Below are 17,995 nucleotides of genomic sequence, written 5' to 3'. Positions count from 1 at the left end.
GACAACCTGAATACTTCCTCTCCATCTGTAGGTTTTTCTACAATTGCAGCTGTGTGATGGGCTGCTTGAGATGATAATTAAATGGTGCAATTTTAAAGGCGAGTTAAAATCATGGACACTCTATATTCGCACTAACCTTCCACTCCCCTGGCACCAGTTCCAAGTCTCCTTCCACTCTCTACACCCAGTTTCCTGCTCCCATTCCACACCCCAGACCCTAGGCCCCCGCTTCCCAAGCTACTAGGTTCACCATGTAACAGTTTAAAAACAAAAGTGCATTAACAGTGTGTCTCAACACACTTTTAATCAATTTTTATAGGAGTTCAATAGCAATAGCATTAAATAATCTAGGAAATAAGCTAATGTGGCAGCACCAAAGTTCCTACTATCTCAGCCAAACAGACAAAATAGTTTGCGCTGATGCTTCAATGGTCTTCTGGTCAAAATTTGACCACTGCATACTTTCTCAATCTGTTATGAAACAAGGACCATCTTTACCTAATGGTTTAATTCCACATTAAGAAAATATCGATTAACAACAGCAGTAATATTTTACTTTTAACAATGAATGTGAGTAATCCCTATCTTGTACTTGTTTTCAGGCTTATATTTTTTGGTTGAAGGAGTGGCTGGAATCAAATGTTAACATTTTACATTTGTGTTATTATGCACATCAGTTTGTATTAAACTAAAAATGTGATCTTTAACCATCATTTGATTGCAACATGTGATTCCAGAGTTGTGAGGCTGCTCATGATGAAGATTAGAGAAAATGATTCAGCACATGTTATAGAGTCATAGGGTGAAACAGGCCCTTCAGCTCAACTTGCCCACACCGGCCAATATGTCCCAGCTACACTAGTCCCACCTGCCTGCATTTGGTCTATATTCCTCCAAATCTGTCCTATCCATGTACCTGTCTAACTGTGTCTTAAATGTTGGATTGTCTCTGCCTCAACTACCTTCCTTACATCCACCACCCTTTGTGGGGAAAACCCTCAGATCCTATTAAATCTTTTCCCCTTCATCTTAAACCTATGTCCTCTGGTCCTTGATTCACCAACTCTGGGCAAGAGACTCTGTGCATCTACATGATCTATTCCTCTCATAATCTTATAGACCTCTATAAGATCACCCCTCATCCTCCTGCACTCCAATGAATAGAGTCCCAGCCTACTCAATCTTTCCCTATAGCTTAGACCTTCTAGTCCTGGCAACATCCTTGGAAATCTTCTCTGTACCCTTTCCAGCTTTCCAGTGTCGCTGGAAGAAGTGGAGAGAATAGACCTGGCAGTGTTTCTCTTATCCCAATATGCCCTCCTTTGGCCTCACTGATAACCAGGTCATCTGGAATTAGGGACAGAAATTAGCTCATACTAGTTTTTTTTCTCTTTCTGCAGTGAACAAATGGCATTTCATCAAGAACTAAACAGTGATCACACATCATATTAAAGAACATATGCTGTTTCATTGTTGCAAATTATCTCAGATATCTGGAAGCAGAAATTCCTGAAATTAATCTACAGTGCAGATTACAGAATGGTCAAGGAAAAGTCTTGATGTACAATCAGCCATGAACAATGTTTGATGATCAATACTCTCATGCAAGCTAAGAGACATATTGCCCACTTTACATTTGTCAAAGATCAATCTTTTTTGTTTAATCCTTCGAATATAAGTGATTATTTTGGTTATCACTTTTACAATTCCTTGTGATAATATATTTTGCAAATAAAAATGCACTTTGATTCATTTTTCATTATCCTAGTCAAAAGCTACATATAGCGTATTTTTTAATCACTATGCAGGTACTTAACTAGTTATTTAAAGGCACCTTCAGGATACTTCTGTTCAAAAAGTTTGTAGGAATAATTTTGTTAGTATCTATTTGTTGCTCTTTGTTATCAGAAAACTTCAGAAATTCATGTGTACCCAATTTATGATTTCATGGCCATTGCCCATTGTAAAATCAATGCCTAAGAATTATGGATAGTCTTTTCCATTGCTCCTCAAACAGCTGGCCAGAAATCAAACCACTGGTGAGAGCTCTTAAATTGTCTTCATGGATTCTATTCCTAGTCCTGATGTTTAAAGCAACCATTTTACATCAGGCTTGAGGTAATCTGCATTTTGTACAGAAGTGAATGATAGATGACACTGGATTAACTGCCTGTCACAGAGCTCTTCTGATTTTTATTTGCATTGAACTCAGTTTACATTAACATTTAGAGAGGTGCGTAAAGGGTAGTTATGTATTATTATTCTGCATTATCCCTAATGTCAAAATCGGTCCCAGAGTCTAGGAATAGAGTAATTATATAAAAATGAAGACATTTTAATTTAATGTTACCTCACTAACATCTAAATCTTAGTTTAGTCTGTCTATTGCTCATTCTTGCTTTGAAAATAAAAAAATGAAATTCCAAAAGTGATTTGTTTTAAATCAGTATGTATGATCACTTCCCTTGTTAAAGAGCTATTAAAAACAAGTAATGTCACATAGAGTCATAGAGTGATACAGCGTGGAAACATTTTGTAATTATTATCAAAGATTGTACAATAAAGATATTTGTTTATATTGTAGATGTTTTCCGGTGTTTTCGCACAAGTAAAACAAGCTGTTTTCTTAAATTACCTATTGATACAAAGGGAAGCACCTCTCTCCTCAAGCCCTAGGTACACTGAATGATTCTGGGATCAACACTTTATGGTATTTTCAGTGAGAATTACACAAGATTTGTGAATGAGAACAGACTTAGTTTTATAGATATTTCTGAAGAAAGATTATCACTAACCATTTGATCATTCATTATTGTTACTCAGCCACCTATGTGACAACTAGCTACTGTTGCTTGTTTTCTTTTTATTGCATCACCTGTATCCTGGTGTGATGGAATATCATAATGAATAGTTATGGTAGTTGAGGCAGGGACTATCGCAATGTTTAAGAAGCAATTAAACTGTACATGCATAAGGCCAAACACAGACAAGTGGGACTAGTGTAGATGGGACATGTTGGTTGGTGTGGGCAAGATGGGCCGAATTGCCGGTTTCCACACTGTGACCATGACTCGGAGTCCAATTTCTGGTCTGAGATTTCTGGATTTGGGCATCCGGCCTGATTTCTGATGTAAACATATAACCAGCAAAATACCACATGGCATCAGGATACAAATATCATGACAATCAGTAAGAAAGCTCTGAAGATGAAGTGTTCCATACCAGGACATCCGAAATGTCCTCATTCTTTAGGAAATGGGGGTTCCCCTCTTCCATCATAGGCCCTTACACGTGTCTCCTCGGTATCCTCGGCCCTTGCTGCCCCTCCCTCTAGTCGCAACAGAGACGGAGTCCCCCTATTCCTTACCTTTCACACCATCAGCCGTCGAATACAACACATAATCCTCCAACATTTTTGCCACCTCCAACGGGATCCTGCCACTAGCCACAGCTTCCTAGCTCCACTCCTTTCCACCTTCCGCAGAGACCGTTCCCTTCGCAACTCCCTGGTTAACTCATCCCTTCCCACCCAAACCAACCCCTCCCCAGGTACCTTCCCCTGCAGCCGCAGAATATGCAACACCTGTCCCTGTACTTCCTCCCTTGACCCTGTCCAGGGACCCCGACAGTCCTTTCAGATTAGGCAGAGGTTCACTTGCACCTCCTCTAACCTCATCTACTGTATCCGTTATTCAAGATGTGGACTCTTGTACATCGGTGAGACCAAACGTAGACTGGCCGATTGTTTCACTGAACACCTTCGCTCAGTTCGTCTACCTACCTAATCTCCCGATCGCTAAACATTTCCCATTCCCACCCTGACCTCTGTCATCAGCCTCCTCTATTGTCAGCGTGAGGCTAAAGGCAAATTGGATGAACAGCATCTCATATTTCACTTGGGCATCTAACAACCCAGTGGTATGAATATTGATTTCTCTACCTTCAAATAACCCCTGCATTCCCTCTTTTCATCCCTCCCCTACCCAAGTCGCACCAGCGGCCTGTTTCCTTTATGATCGTTACTTTTTTGCATATTTCATTCATCTGTTCTATATCTGTCCACATTACCATCTATATCTCTCGTTACCCTCTCCCCCGACTAGTCTGAAGAAGGGTCTCGACCCAAAACGTCACCCATTCCTTCTCTCCAGAGATGCTGCCTTGAGTCACTCCAGCATTTTGTGTCCATCTTCAGTAATAATTAATGGTTTGAAGGTTTAGGTGCTATGAGGTATTAGAGACTTGAGGAGAAAACTAGCAGCAATTGGATTTGAGGTTTTTTTTAAGCAAGTGGGCAGTTTGGAATTGATGTAATCACCCTGCAAATACTGGAGAGCTCCATGTTACTTCTTACTGAATGTGGTTCTGGCTTTTACTGCGTAACCAGCAATGTGCAAATAGGATGCCCTTGTGCATGCATCGGGCATGGTCTCTGCAGGACTCCATTCTTCAATAATGGGATTGGTGAATTGAAGAAATCAATTAATCAATTGTACAACTTGGTGGATAGAACAAGAGTTTATACCTTAGAGTCTGCGATTCTTTCAAAACGATTTGTGATGATTGAATGTAAGTTTGATCTTTGCTATTTGGTAGAAATCAAACCACATTATAAGAATTTATTCGTCGTGTATTATGCTGATCTGCCAGGTTCGGATTTCAATGACTAAATTGTTTTCCGCAGTGTAGGAACTCTTAAAGATGTTGTCACAGCCATGCCTCAGAGGAAGCCAAGATATCCATATGATCATCCACAATAAGCTCAACTGTGGCAAGGGTCGTATTCACCTCAATGGGACCAGGGGTGGATTCAATGTAGGTTGGGATAGCAGATCAGAAAAACGCGCAGGCAACACCTATCTCCGTTGCACTTCAGTCACTGACACAAGTTTCTTTTGCAAAATAAGCACACATGTTAAGTATGTCTGCATTAAATAAATATAAATTTTATTAAAAAGACCCACAACTCAGCATTATCGGGAATGATATAATAAACAGCTTTCAAATAACTTTCTGCTTTTAGTACATTACTTACAGTATTTATAACCAGCCTTATTTATCTTTTTTTCAACATACCCAATTTATCAGTAAAGAGCAAAGCTAAAGTAAAATACAGAATAGAATGAAATGCACACCAAAACTGACTTTTAGTGTCAAATTCAACTAAGTATCTTACACTTGAGTATACATTAACCTCTAGCTTGAGAAGTGAACAATATATACCGCTGTGCATCAATCAAACTGAAATTAAATTCAAGTAATGTCAACACCACTCTGAAGCTTCTTCAAGTATGGCTAGCATCAACCCAATAACCTATACGTGCACTTTACTTCCAACAGACATGTTGCTACTGTAGCTGGGCCCTGTACAACAAGTGACACAAATTCATTCGTTCATGTGAGACATTAATTCAACCCCCTCCCTCACCAGGAAAATAGCAAATTTCAATTCTTTATTTTCTTCCCTTTTATCAGCTCAGTGCATACATCATTCAAATTCTTAAAGAAAAGAGAACTATTACGTACTTTCTTGCTTAGAATTAAAAACAAAACCATCGGTTCACAAACGCTCAATTTAAAAGCATCAAGTACATGTATCCCACTATTCACGTAAAATCCAAATAGGGATTAAACAAAGTGAAGGTATCCCTGAAAAATAAAACAAAGGGTGGTATTAAAACACAGGTGATGTATTGGCAAAAGGAGAAAATAAGAGTTGTAATATCCCTGATCATCTTGTAGAACAAAAGCTCGAGTTTCAAGTTATCAAGTATCAAAATGAAAAAAAAGATTTTATGTCATAAAGACTTTTAAATTAAACAATGATGGTGTACAAAACACTACTGATTACTGAAACATCATTTTCCTATTGCCCAGTACAAGAGCTGAGGTATATGACAAGTATAAACATCTCCAATCCTCTTTACACTTCCTAAACTCACATTTTAACTGTAGCAGATTGAGTAGCACCATTCTGAAAAAAGCTTAAAGGAAAGTATTAGGAAAATATTACAGTACTAAAATAGTAAAAGCATTAAGTAAAAAAAAAGAAATTTCTGTTTACAAATTAATTTACTGTACAGTTTTGTTTTTTGTTTTTTTTTTGCATTTTCATATTTACACATTTATGATTTTAACATTACCACAGCAAGCCAGCTGCCTGATTTCACCATTTGATACAACTAACCCTGTTTTATTCTTCCCTGGTATGTTATCAGTTCTCTCCGTTAATGACTCTGCTTATATTGTAACTGAAAAAGTTACATTTCTATTCAAACATCAGCATCTCATTGCAAATCAAATCTATTGAGTGAATATATATTTCATTTATAAATGTTTTAATTGGTCTAGAATAACCATAGTATTTTTGTCTAAAACATGCTGTGGGATAAGTGTTAATATGAAAGCCTAGATCTAAAAAATGCACAATCACTTTAATGATTGAGTATGAACTGTTATATTTTAACATAACAAATATAGCTGCACATTGTATGTGAGCACCAGCATCAGTGTTTTATGTGGCATTCTCTTAAGGTTTCCCATTATATCCAGTAAATCCCAAACTGTAAGGTAATCAATGACATTTAAAGGGTATACGTGTAGCCTATTATCTGACTTATGGCTGGGATATTTTACAGTCTTTTATTTTACAGTAAATCTCTTAGTACTCTATATCACCCTTCAATATGTCAATCCCTAAAATATTCAAAGTGCTTTTTGAATACCAACGTCTTACAAAATATTTCATGAAATTCATTTTGAGGATCACGACTGAATCAGAATTCATTGACCCTCCAAAGTACTTTGCTACATTTTAAATGTAGGCTTTTCTTTCACACAGCCGGAGCTTTAAGTTAAAAGCCCTCTGCACTATGAGAGGACGTCTCAGCATCAATTAATCAATTGAAAAATGTTAATAATTATGAAACCATTTAAATGGCATTTGAAATTTACATAAAGATGTTAAAAATCCTCTAAATATAGCACCATAATGGTCAAACATAGCACCATGAATTTTAAACTTTTCAGTTTTTTTCCTGACTATTCAATTAAAATCAATTTCAGCTGTTTGAATTGACTGTTATCTGCAATCAACATATAGAGAAAGGCAAACAAACTGCTATCAGTTTGATAGTCATTCTATGCAGTGAAAACTACGTGTTGGAAATGTGTAGTTTTTGAATGTTGCCTCAACACTCAGCACCAGAGGACTGGGTTCTGATCCTGCCCCGTTTCCTAGGATTAGGCTCATCAATGACATAAGAGGTCACTTGTGTCTAGCATAAATACTTAGTTTAAATTAATTTACAGTAAGGCCTTGTATGTATCCATATCCCAGAATAATTTTCTGTTACAACACTTTTTTGCATAGGACACTTTTCAGCTTGGTCCTTACTGTGAGCACTCTTTCAAATTTGAATTGAGATACAGGGTAAGTATTTTGTAGCCTGGCTCCATTTGCTGGTGTTTTATTCTTTTTGCCAGTGCTGTTTCTTCCCCATGGGGTATAGCACAGCTGCCTTGCCAAATGCCAGACAGCAAATGAGGTAACCCAGGTAAGCATGACGCTATATCCAACGATTGTAAGGCCCTGTAACCCGTGTGAAGGCATACGGGAATGCTGTAGTTACTGAGGTTGTTGTGAAAGTCATAGTCCTTTGTGCAAGAGTCCTCATAAAGCGTATCTGTGGTGGTTCTACAGGTTCGTGTGGTTCTGGGGGCTCTCGTTTTGCTTTTTTGCTGTAAGATTTGGGAGGCACGTAATCCAAACCAAGTCTCTCTGCTTCTTCTTCTCGTTCTCTGGCTTTATCAGCCATCTTGGCCTCCCAGAGTGCTAGCCCATGTTTTGGCTCATTCATACTTTTGTGTTGGTAAAATACAAGAGATATCCTTGTTGGGTGATTTCTGTTAGGACTTTTCAATGGGGTTGTTGCATGTAGTTCACGTTTTGCACACTCAATGAGAATAGATCCATGGCACGGTGCCACTGCGACTCCTCCAATATCTTTATCAGTGAAGTTATGTTCATTGTCTGACCAAACCTCCTGGGGCTCTTCTGGAGCAGTTGCATCATTTTGTGAAAGCACGTGAGCACCGTTTTCTGGAACTTTGTGATTGACAGTTTCTGATACATTTGCTTGTAAATTATTTGATGGTGGACCTTTTGCTCCAAGCAAATCAAGTTCATTTTCTTTATTTTCAATTTGGAAAGATCCGGCAGGCCGAAGATCATTGTGTTGGTATGAGCTTGTGTGTGAATGGTATTGGCTGCCATGAGCCACTGCAGGATGATCCAAGGTCTCTTGGCTCACATTGGGCACTGATTTAGACGTAGGTTCCGTGAGTTGGGTCTCAGTTTGAGGGGAAGAATCAAAATGGGGGTAACCTCTCATTTGTTGGATGTTCGGTATTCTGTTGTCAATCGGGCAACTGTTGTAGCCATTAACTGGCGCACCATAATCAGGATAATTACAAAATCTACTCATACACATCTGATCATTGCCAAACCTGTAGGAATTTGAAAACTGCTGGTAGAGAGTCTGTATTGGTGGCAGGGTAAGTTTGTTCATTGGGACTTGATAACGGTACATGTCCATATGATGTGCAAGTGAGGGATAATAAGACCCCATATAATGGTGAAAGTTGTCAATAGATGTGCTTCCATTACACTGGTAACCTGCGTAAGTGCTTGGTTGGGCAGACTGGTAGATATTGGGCACCGTATGTTGTTGAATAGATGGTGGAATAGCGTGACCTGCAATAAAAATAAAATGGGGAAAAAAAATTTAGAGATCAGGCAAAAATAAAACACCGCAGATGTTGAAAATCCGAAATAGAAACCGACAAAGCTGGAAATGCTCAGCAAGTCGGGCAGCATCTGAGTTGAGAGGAACAGGACAATGTATCAACAGAACTGGAAAAATAAGAAATAGAACAGATTTTAAACAATAGGAACGGGTGGCAGGTGGGGATGGTGAACAAATTAGCACTGATGGGCCAAGTGATTGACCTCATCTGATCCACATTGTTCGCTGTCGGGAAGAGGAATCCGACCAATTCAGTTAGGAAAAGAACAGTTTTAAGGTGTTTGTCCATTTTACATCACACCTGTGTTTACATTCTTTTGATCTCATAACCCAACCGCAAACTGGCAGCTGATAAACCCAGATCCTCCTGACATGGTGTTTTAGGATAAATGTATCTCTTCTAATGCTTTCCACATCTAACTGCAACATAGTTGGACAAAAACACAGAATTATTTCCTTCCACCTAAGTCAGGATGAAAATAAACATTTCATCTAATTTGTTCTGTAACAATAATCTCAACATTTATAACATCCCCAGAATACTGCTAAAGATAGAGTTATAGAGTCATACAGCATGGCAACAGGCCTTTCAGCCCAACGCCCATTCCAACCAAGATGCCTGTCCGAAGAAGGGTCTCGACCCGAAACATCACCCATTCCTTTTATCCAGAGATGTTGCCTGTTGTGTCTATCCAGAGATCCAGCATGTTGTGTCTATCTGCCCCATTTAGACTAATCCCATTTACCTGTGTTTGGCCCATATCCTTCTAAAACTTTCCTATTCATGTTCAAATGTCTATTCCACTCATGATCTTATACACCTCTATAAGATCACTCCTCATCATCCTGTGCTCCAAGGAATAAAGACCTAGCCTGCTCAACCTCTCCTTATTGCTCAGGCCCTTGAGTCCCAGCAACATCTGTGTACATAAGAAGTAAGCTCAAAGAAAGATTTTGTATAAAATATCTTGACTATATATTCTTGGCTGATTTTATTTGCAGCCATATCCAGCTAAGTGTGCCGTGGGGTGATCCATTCCAGCTTTCTCTTGGAATCCCCACCTCACATGCTGGTCCTCAGCCAATATTACATTCACTCCAATGGATAGCAGAAAACTGGTGAGAGGAAGGGTTATGGGACAGAGAAGATGGCAGCTATGGTACACAGCTGGTAGGATCGCAACTGGTAGAGCTGCTGCCTCACAGCACCAAAGACCCATGTTCAATCCTGACTTTGGGTGCTCTCTGTGTGGAGCTTGCATTCTCCCTGTAACCGCGTGAGTTTCCTCCGAGTTCCTCCCAAATCCCAAAGCCATGCAGGTTTGTAGGTTAATTGATCTCTGTAAATTGGCTCTAATGTGTAGAAAGGGATGGGAAAGTAGGACAACAGTGCTAATGTGAACAGATGTTCGATGGTCAACCTTTTACATGCTGAATCTTTGAACTAAACTAAACTAAGAACCAGCTGTACATCTAATGTACATGTTTCAGTGCAATCATGACAAGGGCATGCATTCAACAATGTGGGAAATTCCCCAGGTGCATTCTCTGCACATGTAGCAGGAGTAAAGGTTAAACATTTTAACTCCCCAGCACATTTCCATCGTGACCTTTCTGTCCTGGGCCTCCTCCATTGTCAGAGTGAGGTCACACGCAAAGTGGAGGAACAGCACCTCATATTTTGCTTCGGCAGCTTACAACCCAGTGTTATGAACGTTGATTTATTTAATTCCAAGTAATCCCTGCATTCCCTCTCTGCCCCCCTCCCCAACCCTAATCATTCTACTAGTTCCAATGTTTGCATCCCTGTATCCGTTCCTCAACCAACAAAGGGCCAAGTTGGGATCCACCTTTCCCCGGTCGTCTGTTGCCGACCCTGATTTGTTCTTATTTTTTCCTACCACAAGTTCCCCCGCCCCCTCCCCACCTCCACCCCCTCTATTTTCAGTCAGAAAGGGTTCCGACCCAAAACGTAACCTGATCCTTTTTTCCCCAGAGATGCTGCCTGACCGGCTGAGTTGCTCCAGCACTTTGTGTCTATGTTCAGGATATGGATGATGGTGAGATCGGGGAGGGTTTTGTTGAAATTCTCAACATTAGCTCAATATTAAGGAGGGGTTGATATATGTATTGAGAAACATTAAGGAGGAATCTATCCAGGATACTGAGGGAGGCAAAGGAGATGGATTAGGTAGTTCGGCATATGCCCAACAACTCTCACCAACTTCTACATATGCGCCATAGAAAGTATCTTATTGAGATGCATCATAGCTTGGATTGAGAACAGCTCCATCTAAGACCGCAAGAAATTGCAGAGAATTGTGGATGCAGCCCAGACCATCACACAAACCAACCTCCATTTCATTGAACCTCCCTTCCTTTTGTTAGCCCTTGCTGTCAATTCTCCCAATTTTGTTAGCCCTTGTTGTTAATTCTCCCAATTTTGTTAGCCCTTGCTGTCTCCTCCCCTTCCTCAGCCCTCGGGCTGTCTCCTCCCATCCCCCAGCCCTCGGGCTCCTCCTCCTTTTTCCTTCCTTCTCCCCGCCACCCCCTATCAGTCTGAAGAAGGGTTTTGGCCCGAAACGTTACCTATTTCATCGCTCCATAGATGCTGCTGCACCCGCTGAGTTTCTCCAGCATTTTTGTGTACCTTCCCTTCCATTGAGTTCATTTATACCTCACGCTGCCTCAGCAAGGCCAGCGGCATGATCAAGCACGAGACTCACCCTGGACACTCCCTCATTTCCCCGCTTCCATCAGGCAAGAGGTACAGAAGTGTAAAGGTACAGACAGGTACAGACAGTTTCCTCCCAGCTGTTGTCAGGCAACTGAACCATCCTACCACCAACTAGAGAGCAGTCCTGACCTACCATCTACCTCATTGTAGACCCTTGGACTACCTTTAATCAAACTTTACTGTGACTTTATCTGGAACTCAACATAATTCCCTTGTATCTTGTATCTGGACACTGGACGGCTTGATTGTAGTTTTTTGACCGACATTGGAGAATATCGATGAAGGCAGAGTGGTATGCACTGTACCACATTGTAGATTGGTTCAACAGAATCAAGATGAGCTGGCTGATTGTGTCCAAAATTAATTTAGAACATAAAACAAAACAGCACAGGAACAGGGCCTTCATCCCAAAATGTCTGTATCGAATAAAATGGCAAGTTAAACTAATCTCCACTGCCTGCATTTTATCCATATCCCTTCATTCCCTGCATATCCATGCGCCTATAAACCATCACTTCTGGTAGACCTTTCCAGGTACCCACCATCTCTGCCCCATATCCTTTTTAAACTCTACCTCACAGCTTAAAGCTTTCCCCCCAGTGTTTGACACTTCCTGTCTGGGAACTAGATTTGACTGTCTATCTTATCTTGTCATTTTATTTATTTCTATCAGGACTCCCCTCAAGTACCAACACTCCAAAAAAACAATCCAAGCTTGTCGAACCTCCCCTTACAGTTAGTACCCACTAATGCAGGCAGCATTCTGGTAAAGAAAAGGCACAAAGTGCTGGAGTAACACAGCCGGTCAGGCATCATCCCCAGAGAATATGGATAGGTGACATTTCGAGTTGGGACCCTTCTTCAGTCTGAGTCATACTGAAATCCCCAACCAATGAAGGCAAGCATGCTATACTCCTTCTTTACCACTCCATCTATTTGCATTGCCACTTTCAGGGAGCTGTGGACTTAGACCCCAAGATTCCACTGTAGATCGATGCAGTTAAGGTTCTGGCCATTGACTACTTTCCCTTTACATTCTCTCTCCAAAGAGCAACACCTTAAACTTGCTCGCTTTACACTCCATCTGCCATTTCCCCACCCATTCCGGTAACTAATCTATATCCAGCTGTACGTCTTGGTGGCCTTCCTCACCGTCCGCAAAACCACCAATTTTGTTGTTGATTTCCAACTAACCAAACCATCCACATTTACATCCAAGTCATCACAAACAAAAGAGGTCCCAGCACAGATCTCTGAAGAACTCCACTGGTCACAGACCTCCAGCTAAAATAACACATTTCAGTCACTACCCTCTGCCTTCTATGGCTAAGTCAGGTCTGAATACTAACCACCAAGTCATTCTGGATACCATGCACCTTAATCTTCTGGATCAACTTACCATGAGGGACTTTATTATATGCCTTACTAAAATCCATGTAGACAACATCCACTGCCCTCATCATTAATTTTTGTCACCTCCACAATAATCTCAACAAGTTATTAAAACATTCATGCTTTGGATAAAGACATACTGATGTCCCTAATTATTCCATTAGAATATAAATAATTGAAAAGTACAGCACAGGAACATGCCCTTCAGTCCACAACGTCTGTGCCAAATTAATCTCATCTGCCTGCACATGATCTGTATCCCGACATTCCCAAAATATCCATGTGCCCATCTTAAAGTCTCTTAAATACCATTATTGTATCTGCCTTCACCACCAACCCTGGCAGAGTGTTCCAAGCATCCAGAACTTTGTGTAAAAAAACATGCCCCGCACACCTCATTTAAAATTTGCGCCTCTTACCTTAAAGCTATGGCCTCCAGTCTTTGACATTTCCACCCTTGCTAATTCAGCCTATCCAAATTCTTATAGATCTGTGTAGAAAGGAACTGTAGATGCTGGTTTAAACCGAAGATAGACACAAAATGCTGGAGTAACTCAACGGGATCGGCATAATCTCTGGAGAGAAGGAATGGGTGGCGTTTCGGGTTGAGACCCTTCTTCAGACCTAAGTCTTCAGTCTGAACCTAAAACTTCACCCATTCTTTCTCTCCAGAGATGTTGGCTGTTCCACTGAGTTACTCCAGCATTTTGTGTCTATCTTATAAACTGTATTCTATTCCAAATGTGAGTAAATCGAAACCTGAAGAATCATCTTCAACAGGTTTCTTACTATTGATGTGAGGGTTACCAGTCTACAATATCCTTCATCAAGGCCCCTACAATCTCCTCTCTTGCTTCTTTCAATAACTTGGAATAGATATATCATGTCTTGGGGATTGATGCACCTGAATGCTTATCATGGCCTGTTGAGTTTCTCCAACATTTGCCTTTTGCTCAGGTTTCCAATATCTGAAGTCTCTTGTATCTCTATGTTCTGTATTTGACTGTTCCTATCCAGATAGTCCATGAGCATCATGATTCCACACAGGAGGAATGAAAATAAGATTATTTAGTCCCCTTTGTGGAAATATGGATTGAACTGCTGTAGATGGACATTTATTACTGCACAAAAGTCTGTGCTTTTGTGAATGAAGGACTGGATCATTCTTCTCAAACATGGCTACCCACAGAAATTAATTTCCAGCTAACATTTGCTAACAAGGCAATCTGCGATCTTGATCAACTAATCAATCTCTGTCCAGACTGGTGGCAAGTAAGGCTGCATCATTGCCCTAACACTACTTTCTTCTATCTTCCTAACCTCAACTGGATTATAGTTTATTTCTAAATTGTCCTAGTTTTGATTAAGATCATAAACCTGAAGCTGTTTCTACCTCCACAGACATTGCCTGGTCTGTTGATATTTTTAGCCTTTCCTGGTTTTGTTCTAAGGAAGCATCTAGCTGTCACATGGGGAAAATGGGCAATTGATGTTTCAAATACAGTTTGGGCAAATTTGAAGAGATTGGCTAAAAGTAATTGATTTTACCTAAATTACTTGGCAGCTGCGGTTTGGAAGCTGCATTCACCAAGCTGGCCTGAGTTGATCTCGCAGTCGTTGAATGTCCCTTCTCGGCCTTTGCAGTGCTGTTTTCCTGATTCACGACCCGCCCTGCCTTTCTGGATTCCTTCTTCTGCCGCCCTGACTTGGCTGGATGAGCCAACATCCTCACCACACGGCGGAAAGAGGACAGCACCTGAATACCACCTTCCTTGATCTTTTGCTGCTGACCTTCCGCGCTTCCAAATTCATCAGTTGAAGAAATCCTGTACAAAGGCAGCACGTGGAGCTGTTCATCATCTGGAATTTGGCCAATAACCCGATTGTCCTCTTTGGTAAGTGTGCAAACCTAGGTGCACCAATGATAAAAAAAATAATTGATTAATTGTATATTCTGCAAAACAATTGTTGAACTTAAATGAGGCAAGGCTCAGATACAAATAATATCTGAGACTTCCATGGAAAAGTAAGAGGCTGCCTTACTTACAAATTCTACCCCCACAACTTACATTGCAGTCTTTATGAGCAACACTCTATGATATGTTCTAAGTTCTATGAAATATTTAGAAAAATATAGTCCAAACGCAGGTAAATGGAAGTGGCATCTTGGTTGGCATGGATGAATTAGGCCAAAGGACACCTTTCTGTGCTGTATGACTGACTTTAACCCCAGGCAGAAGTTATGCAACACAAATCTTTGATGGCTTAACTTTTATTTTACACAATTCAGATCCAAATTAATTTACACAATTTAAACAGAGTTTAAACACAGTGAGAGAGATCTGCTCAATGCTATCAATGTAGTAACAAATGAGTAGCAGTGGTCTGGTGGAAGGTACAGCGTTTGCCATCTTCCTAACAACATCAGCCAGGCAGCTGAAAACTTCCCTGGAATAAAGACTAATTTTCAATGAGTCATTTATTTACATCCTCCAACACTGGTATCCCTTTGACAAAACATCCACACATGCATTACATCCATAACAACTAGGCTTCATCAAACACAGTTAAATATAGCAAAATAATTCACTGGACTTTATCAGAAAATCTGGCAGTGAACCACATCAGGAAATTTCGGAGGAATCAAAGAGTTAGGTATTAATGAGCATCTCAGAGGAGGAAAGAAGGTTAAAGGAACTGAGGGAGGGAATTTCTGAGCTTGAGACAAAGGCTATTAATGTTGGGGCAAATGAAGATCAGAGGAGCAGAGTTATCCTGGAGTGGGGCAGAGCTGGATACTGGTTTAAATGGGAGCCTGTGACAGTTACTGAGCACAAGGGGATTTGGTGAATGGGGATTGATGTGAATCGGAACTCAGGCAGAAGAGCTTTTCTTGGTCACAGTAAGTAGGGTAAGGAAGGCTAGCAAGGAGTCTGGTGTGTACTCAGTTTAATGGGCAGGATTTCAGCCATGGCTGAATTGAGGAGGGGTAGAATTGAGCAACACTATGGAAGTAACAACTGGCCAGCTTTACAAATGGAGTGGATATGTTGGAGGAGGAGCCATCTTGTGGAACGGCTGCTAACCAGCAGCCGTCCGTTTAATTAGCTTTTTTAAAGTTTTTAGTTAGTCCTGTGTCTCGTCCGTTTGGAGAAATGGACTTTTAAATGTGGGGGGTAGGGGGCAATTTTGTTTCTAGGTCCCTACCTGGTCGGTGAGGCAGCTTTTTCTCCGGGCTGCCCGTCGACCCGTCCTCGTGGCCTACCAGCAGGCTTGGAGCGCCGTTTCCTGGCGGGGACCGCCCAGCACCTCGGCCTCGGTGGCGGCACAGCGCTAGAGTGCTATCGTGGAGCAGAGCGGGCGATGCCTTGCCTGGGTCGCCGCGCTGGATCGACGCGCTGGAGCTCCAGCTGAGACCGCCGAGTTCAACACCTCCGGGCTGCGGGTCTGCGGAGCGGAGCGGACGGCGCCGATTTCAACATCGGGAGCCTGGGAGCTCCAACCCGGCGCGTCCCTGTCGGCTTCGGAAGCCGCGGTCCCCAGTCAGGAAGCGGCCGATCCAGGTGGCCCAGCCGCTGAGAGGACTCTCCCGACGCCGGGGCAACACCACCCGGTGAGAACGGCCAGGAACATCGGGCCTCCGTAGAGGCAACTGCGGTGGCCTCAATAGGCCTGACTTTGGGTGAACTTCGGGTTGGGGACTGGACATTGTGCCTTCCCCCACAGTGGTATCCATTGTGGGGGGATGATTTTTTTGTCTGTACGTAATCCTGTTAGTCTTTGTCCAAGATGGCTGCCGTGAAGAGAGAGTGGACGCTGGCGCGCTTTAGCTGCCGCTGCTCTCTCTTCACATTGTGTTTTTGATTTTTTGTTTTTGGACTGAATTCTGTTTTTAATTTGTGTTTCTGTGATGTCTTTATTATTTATTTTATTCTGATTATATGTTTTTTATTCCTGTTAATCTTTGTAAGGTGTCGTTGAGATGTCTGAAAGGCGCCCAAAAATAAAATTTATTATTATTATTATTATGTGGTCCGTAGATTATTCACAAGTTGTGTGCAGATTGGTTCGTTATCATACAGATGCGAGGCATTGGGACAAAGGCTGTGGCTAAGGAATTACCTTAGTGTTTGGGGACCAATGACAATGGATCTGGGCTACCCCAACATTTATTTGGTTAAACTTTCTACCAATACACTGTAATGAGGGTCGTTAGAGAGGTGCAAGCCGGTAGAGAAGGCAGGTGTGCGGAATGGCACAGGTGTGTGGAACAGTGAACATATGCGGAGCGCAGCATGTGTGCAGAATGCTCCAGGTGTGTGGAGCGCTGTAGGCGTTCGGAATGGTACAGGTGTGTGGAGTGGTGCGGGTGCGTGAATCGTTGCATGTGTTCGGTGTCATGGCCTCTGTAATGGCTTGATTGTAATCATGAATTGTCTTTCTGCTGACTGGTTAGCATGCAACAAAGGCTTTTCACTGTACCTCAATAAACACCTGCACTTGTTGGGATGTTGGCCGAAATCACAGCACAGTCTCCACAGTCTGAAGGGGAACAAGCAAACTACACACAGACAGCACCGGAGTCCAGAATTGAACCAGAGTCACTGCAGCTGCGAGGCTATAGGTTTACCAGTGGCTCCACTGACTTCAAACAGGAGTCTGTGTCAGTGCAGGTGCCTGTGTTGGTATCAGTGCAGGTGAAGGTGTTGGTGTTAGCATCAATGTTGTTAGGTGCAGGTGGTGTCATACTGGTATTTAATGTGGTACAGAGCTTGAGATGGTGCTGGTGTTTGAATTTCCTCTTGTGGGCATTAAGTGCTCAAGCAGGGGCAAGTCTGGATCTGCGTCCAATTGTGAGCAACTGGGTGCTGTGTTGACATTCGAATCGTGTGAAGATGATTGATTTGGCGATTCATCACTTTTGACAATAAATATGAAGCTGATTGTTTTCCATTAAAATTCAGGTTACACAGAGCTGAGTTAAATGCATCAGAGGTAGACAAAAATGCTGGAGAAACTCAGCGGATGAGGCAGCATCTATGGAGCGAGGGAAATAGGC

At 41.6% G+C, this 17,995-nt stretch overlaps 2 protein-coding genes across 2 annotated transcripts in view; one reads left to right on the top strand and one right to left on the bottom strand.

Annotated features, from left to right (window-relative positions):
• LOC116971095 (inorganic pyrophosphatase-like) overlaps positions 1 to 2,583 on the top strand; it is a 36,087-nt gene extending 33,504 nt beyond the window's left edge. Inside the window, exon 11 of the mRNA XM_033017932.1 lies at positions 1,401 to 2,583. Coding sequence (XP_032873823.1) covers positions 1,401 to 1,429 — 29 coding nt within the window. The 3' untranslated portion in view covers positions 1,430 to 2,583. The remainder of the gene's footprint in view (positions 1 to 1,400) is intronic.
• Positions 2,584 to 4,926: 2,343 nt separating this feature from the next.
• Positions 4,927 to 17,995, bottom strand: part of LOC116971094 (methylcytosine dioxygenase TET2-like) — a 118,733-nt gene continuing 105,664 nt past the window's right edge. The window contains exons 10-11 of the mRNA XM_033017930.1: positions 14,485 to 14,845; positions 4,927 to 8,755 (exon numbers count right to left, since the gene is read on the bottom strand). Of these exons, the coding sequence (XP_032873821.1) occupies positions 7,569 to 8,755; positions 14,485 to 14,845 (1,548 nt within the window). The 3' untranslated portion in view covers positions 4,927 to 7,568. The remainder of the gene's footprint in view (positions 8,756 to 14,484; positions 14,846 to 17,995) is intronic.

This window comes from Amblyraja radiata, chromosome 3 (assembly GCF_010909765.2).
Source record: "Amblyraja radiata isolate CabotCenter1 chromosome 3, sAmbRad1.1.pri, whole genome shotgun sequence".
NCBI lineage: Eukaryota > Metazoa > Chordata > Chondrichthyes > Rajiformes > Rajidae > Amblyraja > Amblyraja radiata.
Note: the sequence above shows the minus strand (reverse complement) of the source record. Positions and strands in the feature narration are given on the sequence as shown.